Here is a 24,150-nt window from a genome sequence, read left to right as displayed (position 1 = left end):
TTTTATTAATTAAACGAGGAGAACCCAGCTGTTGTAACCACGCAGCCGGCCCCAGCGCGCCCCTACCCGCTGCGGCACGGCTTCTCCTCACGCCCCTCCGTGCCAACCCCGCAAACGAGCGTCCCTCACCCCGACCTCCCCCATCCCTCCCCGCCCGAACAGCCGCCGTGGATCCACCGCCTCCCGCCCGGGCGACGGTCCCTCAGTCCCGTCCCGCCCCCCCCAGCGGCCCCGCCCGCTGCCGCCTGACCCGGGAGGCGGTGGCAGCGGAGGCGGGCCGTGGCGCGGCGGGGCTCGGGCCGGTGAGCGTGGTGCGCGGTCGCGGGGTCGGGCGCTCGCGGGGCCTCCCTGCGGAGCCTGGGGTCTGCGGCGAGGCGGGGGGGCGGGGGGGTCTGCGGCGGCCCGGTGAAGGAGGGGTGTTGCTGGGATGGCGGCGGGTAGCCGGGCCTGGGCAGGGCCTGGTGGGGATGGTGGTGACGGCGCCCGGGTGGCTCCTGTCTTGTCACGGCGGAGGAGCCCGGGGCGGCCCAGCCGGGGCGGCGGCCCCCATGGCCGCGGTGCGGGGCGGCGCGGGCGGCCGGGAAGGAGCAGGAACCCCGCCGCGCAGCGGGGCCGGGGGCATGGAGGAGCCGGGCGGGGGCGGCGGGGAGGGGTGTGATTAGGCCTGATTACAGTAGCCATGGTAATAAATAACTTTTTGTGTGTCTCCTCGTGGAACGGAGAGGTTATTTGTCAAAATACTTTGGAAAACTGCTCCTTTTAGCTTGTCTTTTTTTTCAGAAGGTTCGTGTCAGTTTGGGGTTCTGTTGTTTGAATATGGAAAAATCTGTTGGGAGTGGTCAGAAACTGTCAGGTGCGCAGCGAATGAAGAAGTATTAAATAGCAACCTTATGCAATGCTAAATTTTCCGTGATGTTGTTAGAATCTTTGGCCACAGAGCGGGTAGATGACGGCGATGTTTTTGTACTTGAATACTGTGAAAAACGCAAGTGCTGGGCAGCACAGCCCCGTGGTGAAGGGAATTACCTGCACTACTGGGTTTTCACTTCCCTTTGGAGAGAAGTGCCAAATAGGCACGCGGGGCCTAGAAGCTCTGCCTTGAGAGCAGGTGGTGGAAATACGGGCCAAGGAGTCAGGAAGGGAGTCCATTTATTTGGACCAAAAAAAGGCTCGAGCCAGCAGCATTACCGAGAGGAGGGAAATGGGACACGCCGGCTGGGTGACTGTAGGCGCTGAGATACCGGCCTGAGAAGATGGTGCGCGTTGAAATGGCAGAAGATGGGAGTCTACCGAAGTCTCCAGTAATTTTAAGAGTAGGAATTACCACGTTAGATCAGATCGCTCACTTTCTCTGTTGCCCGGTCTTCGCTATTATCTAGCCTTAGGTGCTTAAAAACTAGCAGAAGGCCACCATTTAATGAAAAATTTAAGGGCTACTTTAAACAAACTAATTTAAAAGCAAAAAACCGGTAAATTTAGCAGCTACTACCTGGTTTGTGTTACTGTAAATCCTTTATAACATTTGTTTTAATTCAGTTTGTTCTCTGAATTCTTGAAAGTTGCCAGTACTTTCTCAGTTGCTCTTTCCCTACAGAAATAAGGCCTAAACAGTTCTGTTTGCACGGTAGTTCTCCTTCATCCTCTTCATCTTTCAAATCAGTGGCTAATAGAAAAACAGTTGTCAAATAGGAAGAGCTCTTGGATTAAGGGGTTTGTTTCGGTTTTGCTTTCTCCTTCCCTACACCCCCCAGGTTTCAAAAATAGTGAGTCGGAGTGTCCTGCCTCTGTCAGTCAGGATGTTTAATCCTCTTAGTAAGCTTTAGGCTTCATGTTTACCTTCTGGCAGTAAGATCCACCATCGAGCTATATTTTTTTAATATACACATTATTTTTTAATGAAGTGGGGTTTGCTGTTTCAGAGGAAGGATGGTCAGCCAGATATTTGAGATGTTAGCTTACAAGATCAAATTGAACTCAAGTTTCGCTCTTGCACTGTAGCCTCCCTTGGTTGAGTCACTTAAAACCGCAGAGTATATCTGTACTGATAAATGAAAAAGGGCCAAGCACTGGATTGATCTGTGATTATCTACAGTGCCCGTTAGCTCTTTTTTGAGCTCTGTTTTGGCCCAGCTTTCTCCAAGATAAGTTCCTCTAAATCTTATCTGGCACTACGTAGTAAGATCCGGACCAGTCTGTACTGGCTGTAGGACCAAAGGTTGGTTTGCAGCACTCTCGTATTTAGTGATATACACTTTGCCATTCATTCCAGCTCTAAAACAGAGGAAATAAGACTCTGCATTGTACATAAATGGATTACAGATAAATATTAAAACATGCAGGACACTTAAATACTATATTAAGATCATACACTGAAAATAAAAATGACTGAGGATCTTCCTTGCATATGATCAGATTGCTACTTAAATGTTCTGTTTCAGAGAATATTTCTTCTTGTGTTGTGAGGGAGCAATCCAGTTGGCTTATTTAATTTATACCATCCATTATTTTGTGTCAATTTTAATAAATTGATAAGAATTCATTAAATGGAGCTCTTCAGGCTGACTTTCAGTTGTCTTGTGTTAAACTTAAAAATCTACTGTGAATTCTTTCTACCATTCCCAAGTGCTTTGCCACCCAAATGCATAGTTTGGTGGTAACTATGCTGTACATATACTGCAAACTTGGGAGGTTTCAAACAATCAGAGATGAGTTGCAACATTCCCACTCTTCTGAATTGCTAAGCCGGCTTTTCTCTCTCTGCCATGCACGGCCACGCGCTAGTGCCAGGTATACACTGATCGTGCTGACATCTCCATTTTCTTGCAGACCTTTTTTAGTGTAAATAGAGTCTGAGCTTTAGCAAGAACAGTGGTGCTGACAGTGTGATGAAGGTACAGTGAATAGCAAATTAATTCACTATTAAGTTAAAATGCAGCTATGACTTTAGGATTTTACTTGATGTCTCTTATTGTTATATACTAACAATCACTAGCAAAAGAGTTATTTAAAATCCGTAAAGTATCTTTGCCTTAGCCCCCCCCCCCCCCCCCCCCCCCCCAGCAAAAACAAATCAAAAAACAGGAGGCAAAGTAGACTAAGGTACTGCAGTTGTGTTCACACAAATTAATTGTTTACTAAAGCCTTAAGAAGGGAATTTTTACATAATTGGATTCACAGGCACTAAAAATGTCAAAACACTAAATTTTGCCCATAAAGAAGTAAACTAATGTTAAACTAGCCAGTCTTTCTCAGCTTTCTAACATTTTCTGTGTTTTGGAAACCTACAATAATTTTTAAATCAGAGTTCTTTACTGTTAAATTGCTTTTCACCTTTATACTCTTCTTAAATGGAAAAATTGATTTTTCATTAATAAATACAAGTGTTGATACAAGATGATGTGGTTTGTGAGTCCCTAGGGGTTTTTTATTAGCAAATCTTTTGATTATGCATATCTTAAATGGCTAATGTCTAGATCGTAAAAAATATGGCATGGTTAAGTATAGTCTTTCATGTAAGGATCTACCTCTATTCACAAACTTGTTAAGAGTTTTTTGCAATTACTTTCATTATAACTGCTTGCTGTTGTGCTGGTCAGAGCATGCTTATAACTTCTAAACTCGATGTCCTTGGTGGTTATTAAATATACCCTTACAATTACGCTAGTGTTGTTCTTCATCTTAAATCAAAGATGCCGAGCCTACTGGCAGCAAGTCACTGCAATCAACCAGGAAAATCTTCTCCAGCCCAAGATTGGTTTTTCTGCTACGTGATGGGGAACAGGCAGCAAGCCTGGTAGCTTGAGTCGCTGCTGGTCTGCTCCACGTGGGATGCCTTCTCAAGCCATCCTGTCATATTCCTAGCTACGTGTCTGTTGTTGGACTGAAATCACTCGTCTTTTACATGAAATTGGATTCTGTCGCATCATAAAAATACAGATGCGTTCCAGATTACATGGCACTTCTGTCATGTGACAGCAAAGGCAGCAGTCACTTAAGTGCTATCTGCATTTTAATCGTAAAAGATGTGGGAGCGGAGCACAGCATTCCATCTTTGCCTCTTCAAAATCTTTTCATGACTTGTAGTTCTTAAGTGTCTCTGTTTTTGTTGGAGTAGAGGAAGATCTGATTTTCCAGATTATATCCATGAAATGCCTTCAGCACCAGAGGTCTTTGCCCTGAGAACAGGTCCTAAAGGGACAACTGCTGCTGGTCACTAGGTCGGAAGAGCAAAAAAGTGGTTTGGGGTTGTCTTTTTTCCCGCTTCATACCATGAACCTGACAGCCATTTGTGCTGACAAAATAACAAATGAAACGAATGTTTCTTGCAAAGCAATTAGCAGAATACAGAACAAACTTTTAGATGGGTTTCACTTCCTCTGTGTTTGATATTTCTAACTCCTAATAGTCTTAGTTGATGACATCAATCCACTTATTCCAAGCAAACAGCACTGCATGAACAGTGCATAGCAGCAGAGCTAAATATCCTGTCTTGCTCTGAAAACAGAAAGAAAATAGTAGGCGCTTTTTTTTTTTTTACTTTATTGATATTTAGACTAAAACAAGAAGAGACATTAAATAAACTTAAATGTAGGTACTATTTCAGGATTTTATTAAAAGTTTGGATTTCAGTAGTTCTTTACTTCTTTCCTGATTTACTTTCTTCTTTTCAGATGGTGTGTTTACAAAGACTAATCCAATCTCTTAGCCTTTGGTTTATTGGCTTGGTAAGCCACACTTGCCTCTCTCTAAGGGAGAAGTAAAGTACTTGATTCACCAGAAAAAATCAGTAACCTGCACACCTCTTCCTGTTCTGGTGCAGCTTTCTTGAATGTGACTCAGTGTTGCGTGAGGTCTCAGTGATGCTGTGTACAGTGGCATTAATGCTTCTGTACGTGTAGTAGAAGTATTTTTATTTTTGCACTTTTTACTTACTTACTTACCCCCATGTTTTCTGTAGCTTGCTATCATTGTGATTGAAAGATGCCTCTAAATTTTTCTAGCATACAGCTTACAGCAGAGAATCGTTGTTTTTCTTGAAAATGCATGCTCTTTCATTTTTATATAGTATGCCATTTTTCTTGTCCAGGATCGTTCTTCTAGTATAATAACCTGATTTCTCTGAATTGACAATGCCTTTCAACACTGTCAGCAAAAAATTTCACTGGAATTTTTTGCATTCTGTGTTGTAAACACTATCTTAGTCCAAGAATGATTTGTATTTGCTGCATTTGGCCAAGACTGAAGACCTGCATTCAGTTAAAATGGGGATTTTGTGCATTTCAGAGTTCAAATAAACCTATTGGATTCTTTTCCGTGCTTCAGTTGTTGAAATACACAAGGCAGTTTGACGAATAGAACCTGTGACCTTTGGTACATATTGGTATTTCCAAGTTTTTGTCACCTGGGGAGCAAGGAAATGGAAACACCAGTTGTCTTTCTCACTTTATAAACACTGTAAAGAAAATAAGTAATTCTCTGTTTTTGTTTTGTAAAGCACAGATTTAACTCTTCAAAGTATTTCTTTCCAGTTCTGTGAGTTGATGTTAGTTGAAGTTTATCAAGATTTGTTTAAATCTGTTGAGTGCTTTCCCTTAAATTATTTAACTAAAAATATATTGAGTTTGTAAGTTCAGCCTTTATTTAATAGACAAAATGTTAACTGAATTTTTTAATACCTTAGAGATTTTTCTGGAAAGTATCAAAAATCAAGTTAGATTTTTAAATTATTTTTTTACTCCCCTATTTGCTACTGATCTTAATACTTTTTAAGATGGAAAGTTTAATATCAGGCGTGTCCATATTCTTCTGATGTTTAACTTATAGGAAATACATGTCCGTGATGTAACTAGATGTGATGCCTATAAATGCCTTGCTGTCTTGGAATTGTGTGTTTTAAATCTGAAGGTTATAAGGAGATAACCATAACATATCAGACACTGTACCAAGCCACTAGATAGCCTTCTGCTAATAACATGCAGTATGGTCATCATTAGAAATTAATTAGAAGGTATTTCATTGTAAGGTAAACATTATTAGGCTTCATTTATGAATACTCAATACTTTTTATTCCAATTTGCAGTAATGGAACAGCTGCAGGATCCAGTTATGCAAGAAGATGCAAATATTAAAGCTATTAATGAAGAGTACAGGAAAGCCTTTATTTTTATCAATAAAGGACTGAATGCAGATGAACAGGGTCAGAAGGAAGAGGCGAGAAGTTATTATAAGCAAGGGCTTGACCACTTGCTCCGAGGAATCAGCATTCCATCGCAGGGTCCTGCATGTGTCGGGTCCCAGTGGGAGTCTGCTCGGCAAATGCAACGGAAGATGAGGGAGACCCTGCGAAACGTTCACACTCGACTCGGCATTGTAGAACAAAATACCCCACCTGTACAAGCCAGTCCTGCTGCCGTGGATGCCCCTGCTGGGGTGCCCAAGCTGTACCCATCCATTCCTTCCAAAGACAAGCCAGAAAGACCCCCCGCCCCTACTTCTCTGTTTGTACCGAGTCAGCCACCTGCAGCAGATGGAAGCGCTGCAACTGTGAGCCAGGGGCAAATTCCAGCTATGAGTCCATCGTCTGCAAAACCTCTTTGTCTGCCAAATGAAGCACCTCCTGCCTATACTCCTCAGGCCACCAATGGCCATTTTACTGTGTCTTATGGCACAGACTCTGGGGAGTTTTCTTCTGTAGGTGAGGACTACTACAGTAAGTGTACTCAGCCACCTCCCCTTGAAAACCTGGGAGTGGATGCAGATGAGCTGATCTTGATTCCCCAAGGAGTACAGATATTCTTTGTGACTCCTGATGGGCAGGTTAGTGCTCCTTCCTATCCTGGATATCTACGGATTGTGAAGTTCTTGGATACAGATAGTGAGACAGCCCAGAATCGTCCACCCGCATTTCTTCAGGTAACAGGAAAATAATTTTCTCCTTTAATTAAATTTCAAGAACTGTCATAAAAAGGCTATCTTCTTAATCTCATGCTTTTCTGAGTCTGAATCTCTGTGTGATAATATGAAGGATGTTATAGCTGTTGGAAACAGTTTTCTGCAAATATACACATTTATGGCGTTTTCTGCAAATATACACATTTATGGCTTTTTCTGCAAAAATCACCTGTGTGTTTTCCCAAGGCTGTCAAGTGCTGACTGTTCTGGTGAATTCCATTTTTTAAGGGACTTAACATGTCTTTTCATGTCATAAAATTAACTAATAGAGAAGACGTGTTGATTTCACCTATTGTAACATGTCAGGGTGAAACAGGGTTGTGTGCTACCCCCTTGAGTCTCAACTAGTGATAAAGTATTGCAGTTAGGACAACCGATAATTTGGATAACGTGAGCCCAATTAACGTTAATCCAGACTCTGAACTACAGATAAAAAATACGCATTATTTGGATTTTTTCAGTCCATGCTTGCTTCATGTGGGCATGCTCTGTAATGTACAGTATGTTTCTGGTCTGGTTCCTGACTTTGGATCTCCTTGTTGCTGCTAAGATTGGCTGTTGGAAGTCTCATCAGCGAAGGGGAAACTTGGAGGAACAAACAAAAACTGTTTCCTGGTTTTGGGTCTGCTGTTTCACCTCCATCTGTGCTAGCAGTCGGCCAGCGACAGCCATATGTTCTCTGTATCCAATCGTACAAACCTGTTCTGAGATCTACAGGAAGTTAAAGGCACTGTGAATCCTGACTTGTTTGGCAGTGCTTTTCATCTGCTTCTATGCCTGGGCCTTAAAACTAAACCTCTGTTAAGAGGCTACCAGCCTGAATTATAGTCCTGTGAAAATTAGTTTTTTCTCTATATTAGACTGTCAGAACTAATCAAGAATGATATTCCCACATGGGATTTTTTTTTGGGGGGGGGGGTGTTTTTCTTTTTTTCTTTTTTTTTTTTAAGATGGCATAAGTTTTTTTTACTTTTCTTACTAAACTTTACGGAAAATCAAGATTGTGGTGCTTATCAGTACATTCTGCCTGCCTTTTTTTTTAAAAAGATGCTTTAATTCCTCTATGTAATTATCTTTTCTAGGTTTGTGACTGGTTGTATCCTCTAATGTGTAACCAGTCTCCTGTTCTGTGCTGCAATACCGGAGTCTACATGTTCCCTGACACGATGTCCCAGATACCAGGGTCCTACGTGGGAGTAGTGCTGTCTTCAGAACTTCCAGCAGCTGACAGAGAGCTCTTTGAGGATCTCTTAAAACAGATGTCTGACCTTCGAATCCAGGTAAATTTCTGGGCTGCCTGTTTTAAGCCAATAAGAAAAGATGTAAATGATCAATATGTTCTCCCATTTATAGTTGATTGTGTAAAACTGCAAAGTTCTGTGTCTTGCTCGGGAAGCTCACCAGTGAGAAACAGATAAAGTAGTCAACATAAAGCAACCTAGTAATGAAACCATAGGCCCTGTGAGATGGGAGGACAGAAATTTTACAATAGTAAATTGTAAGCACAGAGAGGAATTGGAGAACACTTTGTATATTTTTTTTCTGTTTTCTGAAAGATAACATAAGACCCAAAATGAAATTTTGTGTTCAGGAGAAAGCACGTTTTTTCCTGTGTGCGTGCACACACATGCACTCACTCTCTGTGTAGTTTTGATGATACCATTCTTGGAATATTATGCCCAAATGTGTTTACAGTTCAAAAATGTTAAGCTGCTTCAGAGAAGACTTGTGAAACTAGTGTGTACCTCAAAAATGTGCCTGCAAATGGGATCTCAAAGTAGATAAATCTAGTGCCTTATTGCAGTAAGATATTGACAGATAGAGAAAATAGAAAAAATCCCCCATAGTCTAACAAAGGTGCAATAAGATACAGTGACTGGAAAGGTGAAAAATGTTACTGCAAGAGCACTGGAGCACCATTTCAGAAAGAATGGTAATCAATAACTACTTAAAAGCTCATAGCAAGGTTTTATCTTTTCATGAAAGATGGAATCTTGTTGAATCACCAAGATTTGGATGCAGTGATGATGCAGGACCAGTTTGCCACATGCCATGTGGGCAGAGTTCTGTTATGGTATAAATCCTGTTGAGTTCAGCAGGGAATTTCACTAGCACAAGAAGCCACTAATTTTTACTTAAAAGGGAAAAGTGCTACAGAATTATGTGATGTTTCAGTGCAGGACTTACTAGATAAAATTATGTCATCTTTCCTGCATAGAAGTAGTTCAAATTGGGTATCTCACTAGTTCCTTATTGTCCTAAAATTCCATGTTTTTGTTAATGTTCCCTGATACAATGTCACAGGTGCCAGGATCCCATGAGAGAGTAGGGTTATCTTCACAGCTCCCAGCAACTGAGCGAGCGCTTTTTGAAGATAAATTTAAACAGATGTCTGGCCACAAAGTCCAGGTAAATTCCAGGACAATGATTCCAAAATTTTGTACTGTTAAAAAAAAAAAAAAAAATTGTCACTGAAATACATGTTAGAACTGCTGAGATTGCAGACTCGACTGACAGCAGTAATGTGTACTGTGCCCTGTGGGGGTTTTTTTTTGGTTCGTTTTCTTTGTTTGTTTGCTTGTTTTGTTAAGAGCCGATTCAGTTACTGCAGGCTACAACATTTGGCAAATGGGCTGATTTCTGGAGTTTTTAAAACTGTGATATAGCACAAATATTTCAAAGCCTAGTCTGATGGCCATTTAATGTGTCTGTTTTATATAGTACTCATGAGGATCTAATTAACAGCTATAACATAATTATAGTAGTCACCTGTCTTATTAGAGAATCCATTTGTGCTCCTTAGCATACTCCGTAGAAGTCTCTGTTTTTTCTATGTAGTGACCCAAACTGTGGTGTAACTAGATTATATCTGGAACATAGTTTGGGGGTTTTATTGTTCTGTTTGTTTGGTTTTTAGCTATAGCTGTGCGTCAAGGTTATTTCTCCTGCCTGGCCCCTGAAGTGTTTTGGTCACATACTAAAGACATTTCTTGAACATGAGATTTCACACTGCTGTCAAGCAGTAGTTGATGATACAGTACGTGTCAGTGATGCATTGTTAACCTTGTGGGTAGCAACCTTCTAAATCTTAATCTGTTCTTTGCTGTTAATGTTGGGTTTGTTTTGTTTTACTGCAGCAGTCACCTTTGTGCAATACTCTGTTTTTATTTCCAGTAAATATTTCAGGGGAATTTAAGAATTACATGTAATATCAAATATTGTTCTAAGATGTGTATTCTATTCTGTTTATGGGTTTCATCTATCAATGCTTTTATTTAGACTCTTCTATACTAAACAAAAATGTTTTGTCTTTCTATCCATCATTAATTAGCAGTCTTTTCAATCATTGAAATGTTTGGGGTTTTTTTTACACTGGAAAAGTTCTAAAAATAGGATCTTAAAAAACCCTAAATCTATTACATTTTTTTTGCTTTCTGTAATTAAAGTTTAATTATATATTGTCTGTGAGCTGTGTAAAGTTACAATATTTAGAAACACCAGCCAGAGTGTGGTGATGGTTGCTGTGATTAACATCTGCTCCAGAAACTCCAGTGTTTGACAAGAAATCGCACACCCAACTTGAAATGGGGAGCAGTGTCATGCACAGCTTGATGTGTTCCTTGCCTGTGCCAGTCTGCAAAAGCATCAATAGCACATAGAATGAATAATCTCCTTTATTTTTGAATTTAGGAGGAAAGGATGAGGAGCAAAACAACCAGAACAGCTGCATTCTTTTAGTGCAGCTGGACCAAAGACTGCAGTTCCCATATTGAATAACAACAGAGTTCACTTCCCTCTCAGAAGATAAAAATGATAGATGAACAAGTTTCTTATCGTTTTTGCTAGTTAACTGTACTTTTAAGTTTTCTCTGTGTAACTATTTGACCATATGGCTTTGTTGGCAAGCAAATCTTTTCATTGTAACTGGATGGAGAAAGTGTACAGAAAATGCTGAGCTGTCTGACAAGCTTTTTTGAACACATAGCATTTCTGTGCAGAAGTAATTGAATCACAAATTTCCCTTGAGTTTCTGTACACTTACCCAAGGAATACACAATATTAGCATTATTTGATAATGGATCGGTATGATTTAAAAAAGAAATTATGATGATACATTGTGGAGTAGATTCTCAGATGTTTACTTTCACTTGTTAGCCTTCAGAAGCTTCTAGTGATGCAATTAACTTGCCTCAGACCGTACGTATCCAACCACAACCTGAAGGAGCAGAAAATCAAAAAGAGTTGCCAGAATGGAGTGAGAAAGTTGCCCATGGAATCTTGTCAGGTACTGTTGTAATAAGAGGATTGTGTTGAATATAAACCTCTGTGAGTAACATTTAAACAGTACTTTCACCTAAATGCATATGTGCTGGTAGAAGCCGAGTGGTGAAAAGTAGTTGTTCACTAGTTCCAGTTGTGATCATCTAAAGGATACTTTGATGAGCTTTATAAAATCAGTGCAGAATTTAAATCCATTGCCAACCGTCTTGATCACTGCAAATGAGTTAGGCTCCTCATTTGACTTTATGTTAAGATATCGCCCCCTGTGACTCAAACTACTGTGACAGAACCATTTTACTTCTGTATGAGCTGTTACATTAAAACAGGCATCTATTGTGATTTTTGCAGATAAACATATTGGTTTTTTCTCTGAGAACCTTTGGAATATACTAATGACCACCAGCTGATTGTAATAAATACAAATCTGCTAGGAAGGCTTGAGGGTCAGGTTGGACATTTTCAGAATGTTAACGGCATTGAGATGTGCAGTTCTGTCAATTCTGACCCAGCTGGGGCTTGGATATCTATTAAAAACCTGAGTATCTGTATTAAGATGAAATTTCAATGAGGGCTGGCTGTATTAAACTTACAGTGAACTGAAAAAATGTGGGTGGTGTAGGAGCAGAAATCACTGCAGAAATTCATGCTGCCCCATTCAGGGAAGGGTGTAATTGCAGACTGTGTAATCAGGAATGTTTCTAATGTCAGTGTTGCAGAGGCTGAGGAGGGAAAGTTGTAGGAATCGGTGTCTGTAAAATTGTACATTCTAAGAAAAACAATTTTTGTGTTGAAGGTGCATCTTGGGTAAGCTGGGGCCTAATAAAAGGAGCAGAATATACTGGTAAAGCTATCCACAAAGGAGCTTCTAAACTGCGAGAACATATTCAACCAGAAGAAAAACCTCTGGAAGTCAACCCAACTGTAGCAAAGGGGCTTCAGGTAGCGAAACAGGCTACTGGAGGAGCTGTGAAAGTCAGCCAATTCTTAGGTAAAAGTTTCCATCTTACAGTGTATTATATTTTTGCCTTAAATAATAAATATTCTGTAAAATGAGAGCTAGTTTCTCTGAACTAGATAGAGGAGGGACTGACCTGATGAAAACCAGTGATTAGTAGTGCCTAGTTAATATCCTGTGAGAGATGTGCTTTAAGAATAATATTTATTAAATGGCCTCGAGGCATCTTTTCCTTTCTTAATAGTCTGTACAGTCTTAAGTTTGGCATGTTTTTCTGAGTTTTAGACAGCTGATTGAAAATGGTCTTTCTCTCTCTCTCCTCACGTTGATAACAGTGTCTTTTAAAAGCTGTACTGTCACTGGTTGCTAACATGCATATTGTACCACTACAGAATGTGTGTGTGTGCATGCTTTTAAATACACACACCTGAAACAAGTCTATTAGACTATGTATAAACTTCCAGACAGAAATGGCTTGGTGTTCAGAGGCTCTTGGTAACCCTAGCAGCTCTCAGTAACTTCATTCTGTTATTTATTTGCATTAATGTTTATATTTAGTTGCTAGTGACTCATCCAAGTTTAAAAGCAAATTGTGGTGGATGTCATAAAAATATTTTGAAGAGCTGGAATGATTGTAAGAAAGACTTCTCCAGAAGACAAGTCAGGAAAGAAACACGGCTTGTTCCCTATCTGTCATTTGGGGATAACAAAGCAATGGAAATAGTGTATGTGACATATGTGTATTTATTGTAAAGTGCTTTTTAGCCATTAAGACCAACCTTACGTGTTTCTTACGAATTGAAGCTGTGCAGAATCTGAAAAATAAGGTTGCTTCTCTATGAGTTCGATACTTAAGCATGGATTAGAGTTTGGCTTTCAAATAAGCATATTTAAATAGAAGGAACACTTGAGACTTCAGTGAAGCTTACTTTTAATTAGGAGTAAGGACTTATAAAAAAAGATGTTCTATGTTCTTACTAAATAATCTACATACTATTGTTTTATGGTAGTTGAGGGAGTGTGTTCTATAGCAAGCTGTGTTGGAAAGGAGCTGGCTCCACATGTGAAGAAGCACGGCAGCAAATTAGTTCCAGAATCCCTTAAGAAAGATAAAGATGGCAAATCCACTTTTGATGGTGCTCTGGTGGTAGCAGCAAGTGGAGTTCAAGGTAATAAAAATTCTTTATACTTTTTTAATTGCATACTTTTCAATGCTATGAACTCAAATAAGCTCTTCATTCTTCCAGGGTTTTCAACAGTGTGGCAAGGTTTAGAAAGTGCGGCGAAGTGCATTGCTAAAAGTGTTTCAACTGAGACTGTAAAAACTGTCAAATATAAGTAAGTTATGCTCTTACTGGTTTCATCTTCTACAACATATTGTCATTGTGGTTGATTACTGGCAAAAAAAGCTTATGAAAGTGCAGGGAAGCTAACTGAAATACCTGCTTTGCTCTAATTATGCAGCTCATGATAAGCTGCTAAGTGCACAGTAATGACCATCTCCTGTAAGTGAAAACACGAAATGAGTAAATGATTGTGGTAGGTATTTTTTTAGCTCTCTTCTAGAAGTATTACAGCTTCAGGCTATGTTACAAATACTGTTCAGATTTATATCTTTGCTTTACAGTATAATGTCATTATGGAAACAGTTATGGTTTTAAACCTCTCAGCTCTGATCTCGAATTTATGTAAACTTAGCTAAATTTGAAGAAAAATGGAAGAACTTAAACTGTCAGCAGGTCTGACTAAAGTGAGGAGGTACAAAAAAAGAATATTGTGTAAGGAAATCTAAGGCATAAATAACAGTAATAGGATGGCCTCGACTTGCAAAATACAGGTGTTCTTAGTAAAAGGTAGTGGGGGAAGAGGATAGTAACATTTGGGATTAAGATGATGGAAAGAACAAAGTTGAGTACATGTTCTGGAAGATGCTGTGGAGAATAAGGGAATACATTGAAATAACTGCAAAATATAGGAAACGCACTCCTCAAAAAAAGTGCAATAGGTACAATAGAAAGTGAAGACTCAGCAAAAGCATGTATGTTAAATGAAATCAGCGATAACTGTAGCAAAACAGATGTTAAAAAGGATTGCTGAAAGTGCATACTGGCTACTAGCAGAAGGTAACAAGGTAGACATCAGTATACAGTAGGAAGTGGTTTGGCATTCAGGGTTGTGTTGTGATGCATTTCAAATCGGAGGCTCCATAGTGAAGTTCTAGTCATGCTAATGACTTGCTAATGTTTGTCTTCAGTAGGAATGTCAGGGGGTATTGTACTGGTACTCTTTTTACATAAATTCACCTTAATGTTTCTGTTTTAGATATAAAAATAGGAAATATGGAGATCAGCAGTCAACAGCCACTAAGAGTGAAAAACAAGTAATTAAATGTTGCAGTTAATTACAATACATTTGAAAATATTTGATATTTGATCTTTTAAATCTATCTATATAAATGTATTAAAACTCTACATAATATCTCTTTTGAAAGCTGGTTTCTGTTGCAGTGGCAAAGATTTCTGACACTCAAAATACTTCAGTAAACGAGCCAAATTCCACTTAATGGCCACAAAGCTAAAGGAGCATCACAGCATCTCTAAACCAACAAAAAACTCAGCTAAAACTTATCTGCAGTACCTTTGCAGATGAAAATTTAAAGAGATGCTCATGATATATGTATGTTGATCAGAACCAGCAGAAAGCCTAGCCCAACTTTTTTCTTTAAAAAAAAAAAAAAGGAAGTTACAAATGATGCAATTGAGACAGGAAGCAAACTGAAAAATCAATTATCAAATATTAAGAAATTGTTAGTCTAACTGTATTGGATGAGCCACAGTCTTATTTTAAATGAGGTTACCTATTTTGCTGACGTTATATAAAACTGGCTTATGATGAAATTGACAAATACTGCACTTTTGCTGTGAGATTAATTCTGTGATCTGAAAATAAGATGTTGGTGATTCAAGGCTGTTACTCTATCAGAGAATTTAAAAAAAAAAAAAGCACTAATGTTTTTTATTCAGTTTCATTCTTGGTTCCATCCATTATACCATGGCTGCTGTACTGATGTGATAGATTTTTGGATTATTTGATACTCTGTGCTTCTCTCTAGCATTATTTTCAGGTCCTCAAAGAATCTCTGGTCATTAGAAGCACAGGGAAAAAGTGACTCTGCTAACTGCTGTGATTCTGATGGTGCCAGAAATGCTTCCCTGTGGCCTGGTTTGTCTGATTACAGTGCTCTTTGGGGAAATGTCTGGCTGTCCGGAGCAGCTGATAGTTACTGCTCTCACTATACTCTTGTCCTCCTTCAGTATGCTCTCTCTGCTGGTGTAGATGTGTACCTTCCTTCACACTGGAGTAATTAATATGAGACTGCTGACTTGCCCCCTAAAGCATAAAAAAACTGGACCCACAGCCCAGTGGAGAAACGAGAGGTTTTCTCTCTTGGTAATTTTCAACGAATCCTCAAGATAGCTTTGGGCCTTTGGGGGTTTTGTGTAACTTTTCCTACCCTCCCCGCCCTTCCCCTTTGCCACTGTTTTGATTCCAGGTTACTTCAGCCAAGTTTTCACAGCACAATGGAATTTTTTTTTGTAGCGACCTTGCTACCTCGAACATATGAGCATAGCTCTGTCAGCAATTTTTTGTACCTGGGAGATCTGTTAGACTGGGTTAATTTGCTTGAGCACAGTGGTGCACCACCTCCGTGAGTCCACTTTTGGGACTTTGAACTAATATGCCAGTCCGTTGCTGTTACACCAGATATAGTATCGTATTACACCACGTACACACAGGTAAAGGTGATATAGGACAAGTACTAACCAAGCACTATTCTGGCAGTGGTGGCATCAACTGAGGAAAAAATATGCCTGAGGTGATTCCAGTCCCTTTTTCTGTAACAGCTGAGAAGGCAAGACAAGTTTGTCCTCCCTCTTCCTCAGTGCTGCCACCCATGGTACTGACTGAGATGGTTTAGCAGCTGCAAGGGTCTAACTGTGGGGACTTACATGGGGGAATAAAGGGTACTGGGAGTTTAAGTAATTTAATTCACTAAGAATTTAAGTGAAAAAGTACTTGGGCGTTATGGGACACAATATACCCAACAATATGTGCGATTGGACACAACTCCCCCCTCTTCCCCAATTCTTACGGTTCTATAGATAAGCTTTCTATTCTTCAAAAGTAGAGGAGAAGGACAGAGAAAGATGGGAAGGTTTTTGAGGAAAAAGGGCAGAAGCATATCGGTATCTTTAAAGAATAATCCACATGATAGAGGAACAGCCCTTACTCAAATGGTTTGGTAATTTCTAATTTTAGTCTTTGACATTCAGGCTGTGTGCTTATTATTTTTTCTTGGTAATGCTTAAATTTTTTCATTCAAAAGAATTCTAGTGAAGAGAACAATACTAAGTAAACATACTTACAAAACTGCTATCTTTCTTAAGGTATGGGGATGATGCTGGCCATGCTACAGACAACGCTATGAATTCTGCAATCAATGTTGGTGTGACAGCATTTAACATTGACAATATTGGTATCAAGGCTGTTGTAAAGAGAACTGCGAAGGAAACCGGCCATGCTGTGTTAGATGAATATAAAGTATTGGATAATGAGAAGAAGGATAAAAAATGAAAGCAATGAAATATTTCTCAAAGCCTTACAGTAGAGATGAAGCTTCCTATTTAGAAGTAACTGCATTGCTAATCTGCGATTTAACACAAATCACACTGTACTTTTCAAGCAGCCGTTACTTAACTTGAGGTGAAAATGTAAATGTAGGGAGGGCATTTGTAGAAGGAAAAATGAAAAGTTGTCTTAACTCTTCATTCTGTATTGAACAAGGGTTTTAAAGAACTGGACCAGGGCTTTAGACAAGTGGAAGGATATGAGTTTGCAGTTAATAAACTTGCCTCTGTAAGCACTTTTTCAAAATATAATATGGAATAATAGATAAATGTAGAAATACTATTGTGAATATTTTTGTAATACTTTATATTTGTAAAGAAGGTGGTGATACAGAACAAATAGGATTACTAATTCTGGAACAAATAGAATTACTAGTTTTGGTTTTTAACCTTAAGAGTTACTTTAACAGCCTTGTCTTATTTAATATGCACTATAAAATAAGCTTTGTGTTTCATTGTTTTGTAGGGAATTTCCCTTTTCAGCCACCAAACAGCTAATCTTATCCAAAGTTCATGTTAGAAGAAATGAAAGATGAACCTCAGGTAACTAGGTATTTATTCCCTTTAAAACTATATTTTTTTCCATCCAGCATACAAGCAAACCAAAGATATCAAGCATTTATTCTAAAAGAAGGTATTTACAACTCTAGAAAAATGTATTATCCCTTTGACTCCACAAGGAATTTACAAAGATTCTTTGAAATTGAGATTTTTATGTAGAGAGAATAAGTATGTTTTTGCATAAATTAAAGTATTTTTCTGTAAAAACATTCTGTAGAGGACACTAAGAACTTCTATGCATTCTGTACTTTTCAGCAAATCCAGAAAGATTCAGAGTATATATCATGGCCTCCTAATGGAAGACAACATGTATTTGTTCAACAAGTAGTTCTAACAGTCAGCATCGTTAGTCCATTAAATTAGTAGCTGCACAAGGTATGTCGTTAAAGGGTATGAAGACAAGCCCTTTTAACGAAGAGACGTGTGGAATAGAATAGACACTACTGTGTAGGTTTTTCATCCTGTTCCTAGTGCAGTATGAAATAACTCAATATGTAGAACCCTTGAGATGCTTTTACACCACTACTTATTTAACAGTTCATTATTGAGGTTTAAGGCTGCTACACATGCTAATATTGGCTGGACCTGCAACAAACAGAACACCATCAATTTACAATTTATCTCCTTTTCATGTAAATGGAGAACTATAAATGGTTGTTAGCAAATGATATTTGCATCAGATGATTGAAAAAATATAGTAACAACTACTCTCTATTAGAATGGTAATACTGCACATTTTGTGGTAGCTACTCTAGGCGTGTACTTAGGGTGAGTAATGTGAAACAAAGGATCTAACCACTTGAAGTGTAACTTTGATTTATGGAAATAAAGATTAAACTAAAATTGGTTAATCTGCGCTTTTCCTTTTTATGATGCAAAGCTACTATATGGATCAGTGAGTGGAAAGACTAGGACTTCTAAAGTAATAAAAGAACAGCATTGGGGTACATCTATGATAGAAACAAGCTCGTCAATTACAGCTTAAAATATTTCAAACTAAAAACATCCATCAAAAGTACATTACAACAATTTCTGTTACTATAGTCTGTCGCTTGCTGGCCAGTGTAACTAGTTTAAGGCTACTAAAGACTTCAGACTAGCAAAAGCAGTTTTGCCATAAGGAACTGCATTTACAATAGGGATGTATGTATTACTATCTTCCTTCTTCCTCCCATTTTGGTTTTGGATATAGCTCATGCCCTTTAGTTTCATCTATAAACCATCAGAACACCAAGCTGTATTACAACAACAGTTAAGATCAAAGTGTCTTCAAGAGACCAAGTTGTAGCATAATGAGGAAAAAAAGATTTAAATGCCATAGGTATCAGGCAAGCATTGTTGTCCTGTTCAACCTGCTGCTGTTCTCTTCACGTGTACCCTGTCTTTCAAATTTGTCTCCGAGTAGATTAAAGCTTTTTTTTTTTTTTTTAAATAATGCCTACCCCATTTTACAGTTTTTAATGTGATACATCCATGATCTTCCCTTTTACGTTGTTCTAAAGTGTAGTTAATTCTCACTGCTGAAACTATTATGTTGTTGAACTTACCCTACTTCAACTGTCACTACTGGGGCCCTGGGCAGCAAATCCATAGTCTTCTCCTCACTTCAACTATATACAACAGCCGTCACCCACTTACTGCCTTACCTCAGCTCTCCCTTTCATACACAAAGCACACTAAGCTCCCTAAGCTTCTTATCTTAGGTTTGGTTTCTATTCCCAGCTTGGTTTTGTTTATCCTTTGAACACTGAACATCTTCTGATGTATGGCAGTCCTAGAAGTAGTCTTACTAATGCTGTTTACTGAGTGAACTGCTACCCGATTTCCTAATGCATTGCTATTTCTAAATTAATTTACTGAAAGTCTTTTCTGCTACAATATTGCTCTCCAATCTTGTCTTGAGAAGATTACTTTTGATGACCTCTAAGTCATTCTAAACTTCTGCTGTCTCTGGCATCTTCATCATTCTGTAGGTATAAACCATTTTTCTTGCCTCAAGTCTAAACCCCTGCATTTGAATGGATTCCTCTACATTGCAAGGGTGGGTAGGTTGGTTGGTTTGTTTAATGCTGATTTAAAAACACCTTGGGGTAGCCTATTTCTTAATATTCCCTGACAAACTAAATCTGTAATCCTTTAAAAAGAATTGGTAAAACTACCTTCCAGTATAACTACCTTCCACTAAACCATGCTGACCAGCTCAGTTATTCAGATCACGATAGGTGATCTGTAGGTTGGAAGGGATCTCCAGAGGTCCCAAATTAGAGGTCTGTAGTCCATCCTCCTCAAAACAGGTCCAGCTGGAGCACAGTATTCTGCGCCAATTCTGCTCATTGATTATCTCCAAGGATGGTAACTTTACAACCTCTCTGCAACGTTTGCAAGTTTGACTCTGGTAAAGATTTCCCCCTTACCCTCAACCAAAAATTTTTATATGCACTCAGGTGCATTGCTGCTTATCCTTCCATAGTGCACACTGGAGAAAAGCCTGGCTTCTCCATCTTCTTTACACCCTCCTCTTATGTAGCTGTTAACAGCACTAAGATCTCCTTATGCCTTCTCTTGTCCAGGCTGAACATAGGCCACGTGTGCCAGCCCCCGACCAGCCTGGCAGCCCTTAGGATTTGTTTGGGAGCCCAAAGCTAAGCACTCAAGCATGCGGTCACACAAGTGCTGAATGGAGTGGAAGAACCACCTCCCTCAACCTCCTGCCTACACTCTTGCTCATGCAGCCCAGGAAGCCATGGGCCACCTTTGCTGCAAGGTGCATTGCTGGCTTATGGTCAGCTTGGTCACCAGGGACCCCTGTGTCGAAGTTCTAGGTGATGCCCCCAGACTGTACCGATGCGCGGGCTTTTCCTGTCCCAAATGTCAGACTTTACGTTTGCTTTTTGTTGAATTTCATTAGGTTCCTCTCAGCAGCCTGTTCCTCCAGGCTGTATGCCCCACTCTGAATGGCAGCCCTGTCCTCCTGCATGGTGACTGCTCCCATCAATTCATCATCATCGTCAAACTTGCTGAGAGCATGCTCAGTCTTCCAGGTTGTTAATAAAGAATTAAGGGTATTGGCTGAGGTATTGATCCCAGAGTCAAGCAGTCATACTGCTGATCCACCACACTTTAAGCCTGGTGGCCCAGCAACCTTATTTCCCAGTTATTCAATTTATAACTCACCAATTTGGCTATAAAGGCGCTATGGGAGACTGTATATTGAAGTCCTCAGTAAAGCCAAAATATACAACATCTTCCACTTTTCCCTTCCACACAGCCAGTCATCTCATCATATCCTAGTTACTGATGCTAGAGAAATAACTTCTTTGTAAAAATTAATTTATGTCATAATCCAATGTTTGTCTTCAGCAACTGGTCTACCTTGCTTTTAAGCAGCTCTAGCTGTTTATTGCCTTCACATAGTCTGAAGATATGTATTTGAGTATAAAATTCTGTTTCCAAACCACACAGTGTTGTGACCAATTTTCCGAATTTTTCTTACTAAAAATGTTAGTCTCAAAAATAACATTAAAAGCCTTAAAACAACTGAAGTACATTTATAGGTATCTATATATCTAATTTTAACAGATTTATTTGGAATAAAGAAATGGAGGGAAGCTCTTATGTGTTGCAAATGTCACTGTTACTGCCGTAATTGTTAAAAATATTGATGGTTTGAAGTTTTACCCACTCACACAAGACCTCAGTCCATAATACACTTTTTCTCTTCTCCCGCTCCATTTTCCAAACCATCTGGCAAAGCACACAGACCTGCTGACCTGGGCCAACCCAACCATTGTGGTCTGGGCTCATCCTTATGTGCACTGCGACCTGGTTCCTGAGAGCTTACCTAGTTAGGACACCTTGTAATCCTTGAGTTGAGGCGGGGACCTGAAAGCATCCTGGAGAGGAGATCAAAGAAAAGTCTCTTGGGGCAGAGAGAGTACTCTGTGGTTGGGATACAGTCCTCAGTCACCCTGTGCTCTCTCTTCTCAGACTTCCTTGTGATTCCAGGGATCTTTTCAAGCTCTGCGGATGTGCCCTCCAGTTGAGAACTATGCAGTAGGCTGGTTAAGTTAATCTTGAAGCAGTTCTTCACAAAAACCGGTAACAAGAAAAATGGTTACTGATTAACGCCTTTGCTGTTAAGATTCGGTACACTGAGTTAGTTATGAACGCTAACCTAGGTCCAAGACATAACTTAAATTACTGGTTTGGTAGGGAATGTGTTTTCAGTATGTATCTTAAAAAGGTAGCATTCAGTAAATTCTGAAGGCAAAATGAGCAGCTAAATTTAAATGCAGTTACAGTGCAGCACTCTTCTAAATTTGTTTCTTGATTGAAGTATTTCAGACAATTTTGAATTCAATCCACACCTCAAGTGCTAATTCACCGATGAGATGATAGCAGCAATTATAACTTGAGACTGCCAAAAATCACCTCCTGCCCTAATATATATCAGACAAGTGAAATTAAAATGACTCTTTCTTCTTACGATCAAGCTTCTCACTCTCCATCCTACTGTTCTACCCCCAGACGCTAGATCCTGCTAGATTAGTGACCCTGGTCTTGCAGTATCAGTAAAGTGTTAGGTTGGCCCATTCCAGTGTCACAAAATACCAACTTCGGACTAAAATTTGCAAAATTTTAGGGCCAACTTTGGATGGCAATGCTGATTTATGCTTCATTAAAGTAATGTATTAACATAACCTTGGTTTTAAACTTTGAATGCAGTGCCTCTGTTACTCAACAAGCTGTAGGGCTATTGCATTGGGCTTGCGGCTTGTGCAACAGAATTTACCTCTGAGTCACTGAGAAACCATACCCTTCGTTTTTTTCAGAGTATACCAGTAAAGCAAAATTACAGTCCCATCTCCTTCCTGAGAAAGTGGACAGATAGTTTCTCTAGTGAGCACTAGGTCCCATGAAATGGGGAATTGATCTACGAGCATGCTAATCACTCCCAGTTTCACCCTGTCCCTTGCATCAACTCCGTTGCTTTTCTGAGCAGCTGGTGAGACATTTCAGCTCACTAACCAGCAGAAACGGCAAGCATTTTCCCCGACGTAAGTCTTACAGCTTTCATGAGCTGTACCGGCTCGTTGGAGAGTTACAGGAATGTCAGAGCTGGCACTGAAGCAGTTGGAGAAGGCGACAGGGATAGCCTGGCAAAGGTGATGCTGCTTAGAGCACTAAACTGTTAAATTAATTCAGTCTGCCCCATAAAGCTTTACCTTGAGAAAACTATGAACCGATCTGAAATTCCTTGTTTGAAAAACGCAACATCAAAAAATTTTAAGCATCAATCTGGACCGCTGCAAGATAACTAAAATATTAGCCAGTATGTATTGAGTAATTGACTCCATTGACTTCATCAGTGAGGATTAAGAGAGATTATTCTAAGATCTCCTGTCTCAAGTGAGGGTCTTGCAAACTAGTTTATGCACAGCACAGATCGCACTTATCAAGGGTGCTAAAATACAGGGTAGGCACTTTTAAGACCAGGCCCCGCCGTGCTGCACCTGCCTTCACATGTGGGTCAAAGCGTTTATTTAAAACTGTGCTACTTTCCATCGAAAAGGTTTTAAAAAAAAATCCCCACATACTTGTTTCCCAGGTCATGAAAAGCTTATCACAGTTCATCCTGCGCGGTCAAAACTGGGCCAAAACTACGGCATGCTTCCCATTAATTTCTGGTGCTGCCCAAGCCACATGCTGGGGATTTCCCTGGACATGGGGAAGAAAAACCCCATTCAACCAGGCGCTGGTACAAACGTGTGCATATGGAACGACACCGCATGCATCTCGCCCGGAGCAGGCGAAGGCCATGCCGGCTGCCAGCCTGGCCCCGGTCTCCCCCTCTCCGCTCTCCCGGGCAGCGAGACAACCACGGCGGCCTCGGAGATGGGCGTCGCCCGTCCCGAGGGGTGACCGGGCCGGGATCACCGGCCCCCGACCTAAGGCCACACGGCGGCCGCAGGAGGGCGGGCCGCGCCGCGCCGGTCCCTCAGGCCTCCGGCCGGGCGCTCGGCGGCCGTTACCCCGCGCAACGGCCGCCGAGGCGGGGGCGAGCGGCGCCATGGGGGAAGGCGGCGGCGGCGGCGGCGGCCGGGCGGCAGACCCCGACCGCCTGGCGCTGGAGCTGGGGCGGGAGAGGCGGAAGCAGTGAGTGCCCGGCGGGTGCACGGGACTGGGGCTGCGGGGAGCCGCGCCGAAGGACTGGCCGTCCGGGGGCACTCCTGCCGACTCCCTGCGGCAAAATGGCGGCGGTGGGCGCGGGCGGGTGCTCCGGATGATGCGGTGGGTGGGGAGCGGCCCTGGGAGGGCTCCCAGGAGGTCCCACAGCTCGGCTGGGCTGGGAACACGATTGGGAGCGGGGAGGCAGCGTGAGGCACACGGTGGGCAGTAGGGGCAGCTGGCCAAAGGGCTGGGACTGGAGCCTGAAGAAGGAGGATCAATAATTTCAGCCAAAAATGAGGCTGGTCCCGAACAGGCGCGGGGAATAGGACTGGGCGCCGTGGTTTAACCGCAGAAGGCAGCCAAACACCACACAGAAGCTTTCTCGCTCCCTTCCTGGTGGGGTGGGGACAGAATCAGAAGGGTAAAGGTGAGAAAATGTGTGGGTTTAGGTTAAAACTGTTTAATAAAGAGAAAAGGAAACGGAAACAAACCCAAAAAAAAGCAAGTGATGTGGAAAAAACCCATTGCTCACCACCAGCTGAC

At 40.8% G+C, this 24,150-nt stretch overlaps 1 protein-coding gene across 3 annotated transcripts; it reads left to right on the top strand.

Moving 5' to 3' along the window:
- Positions 1-237: 237 nt before the first annotated feature.
- Positions 238-18,292, top strand: SPART (spartin). 3 transcript variants are annotated; one of them, XM_054224154.1, is made up of 9 exons: positions 238-302; positions 6,080-6,912; positions 8,034-8,231; positions 9,256-9,360; positions 11,107-11,236; positions 12,026-12,220; positions 13,198-13,356; positions 13,435-13,525; positions 16,636-18,292. In XM_054224154.1, exons 2-9 carry the CDS (start codon positions 6,082-6,084, stop codon positions 16,820-16,822), a joined length of 1,896 nt encoding a protein of 631 aa, XP_054080129.1. In that variant the 5' UTR covers positions 238-302; positions 6,080-6,081; the 3' UTR covers positions 16,823-18,292. The 3 variants fall into 3 exon arrangements, with proteins under 3 accessions (XP_054080129.1, XP_054080149.1, XP_054080138.1); XM_054224174.1 differs by lacking the exon at positions 238-302 and adding an exon at positions 14,510-14,567 and having other exon boundaries at positions 16,636-16,788; XM_054224163.1 differs by lacking the exons at positions 238-302; positions 9,256-9,360.
- Positions 18,293-24,150: the final 5,858 nt, after the last annotated feature.

Source organism: Rissa tridactyla, chromosome 1, assembly GCF_028500815.1.
Source record: "Rissa tridactyla isolate bRisTri1 chromosome 1, bRisTri1.patW.cur.20221130, whole genome shotgun sequence".
Taxonomy (NCBI): domain Eukaryota; kingdom Metazoa; phylum Chordata; class Aves; order Charadriiformes; family Laridae; genus Rissa; species Rissa tridactyla.
The sequence above is the reverse complement of the archived record's forward strand: the minus strand, read 5'-3'. Positions and strand labels throughout refer to the sequence as shown.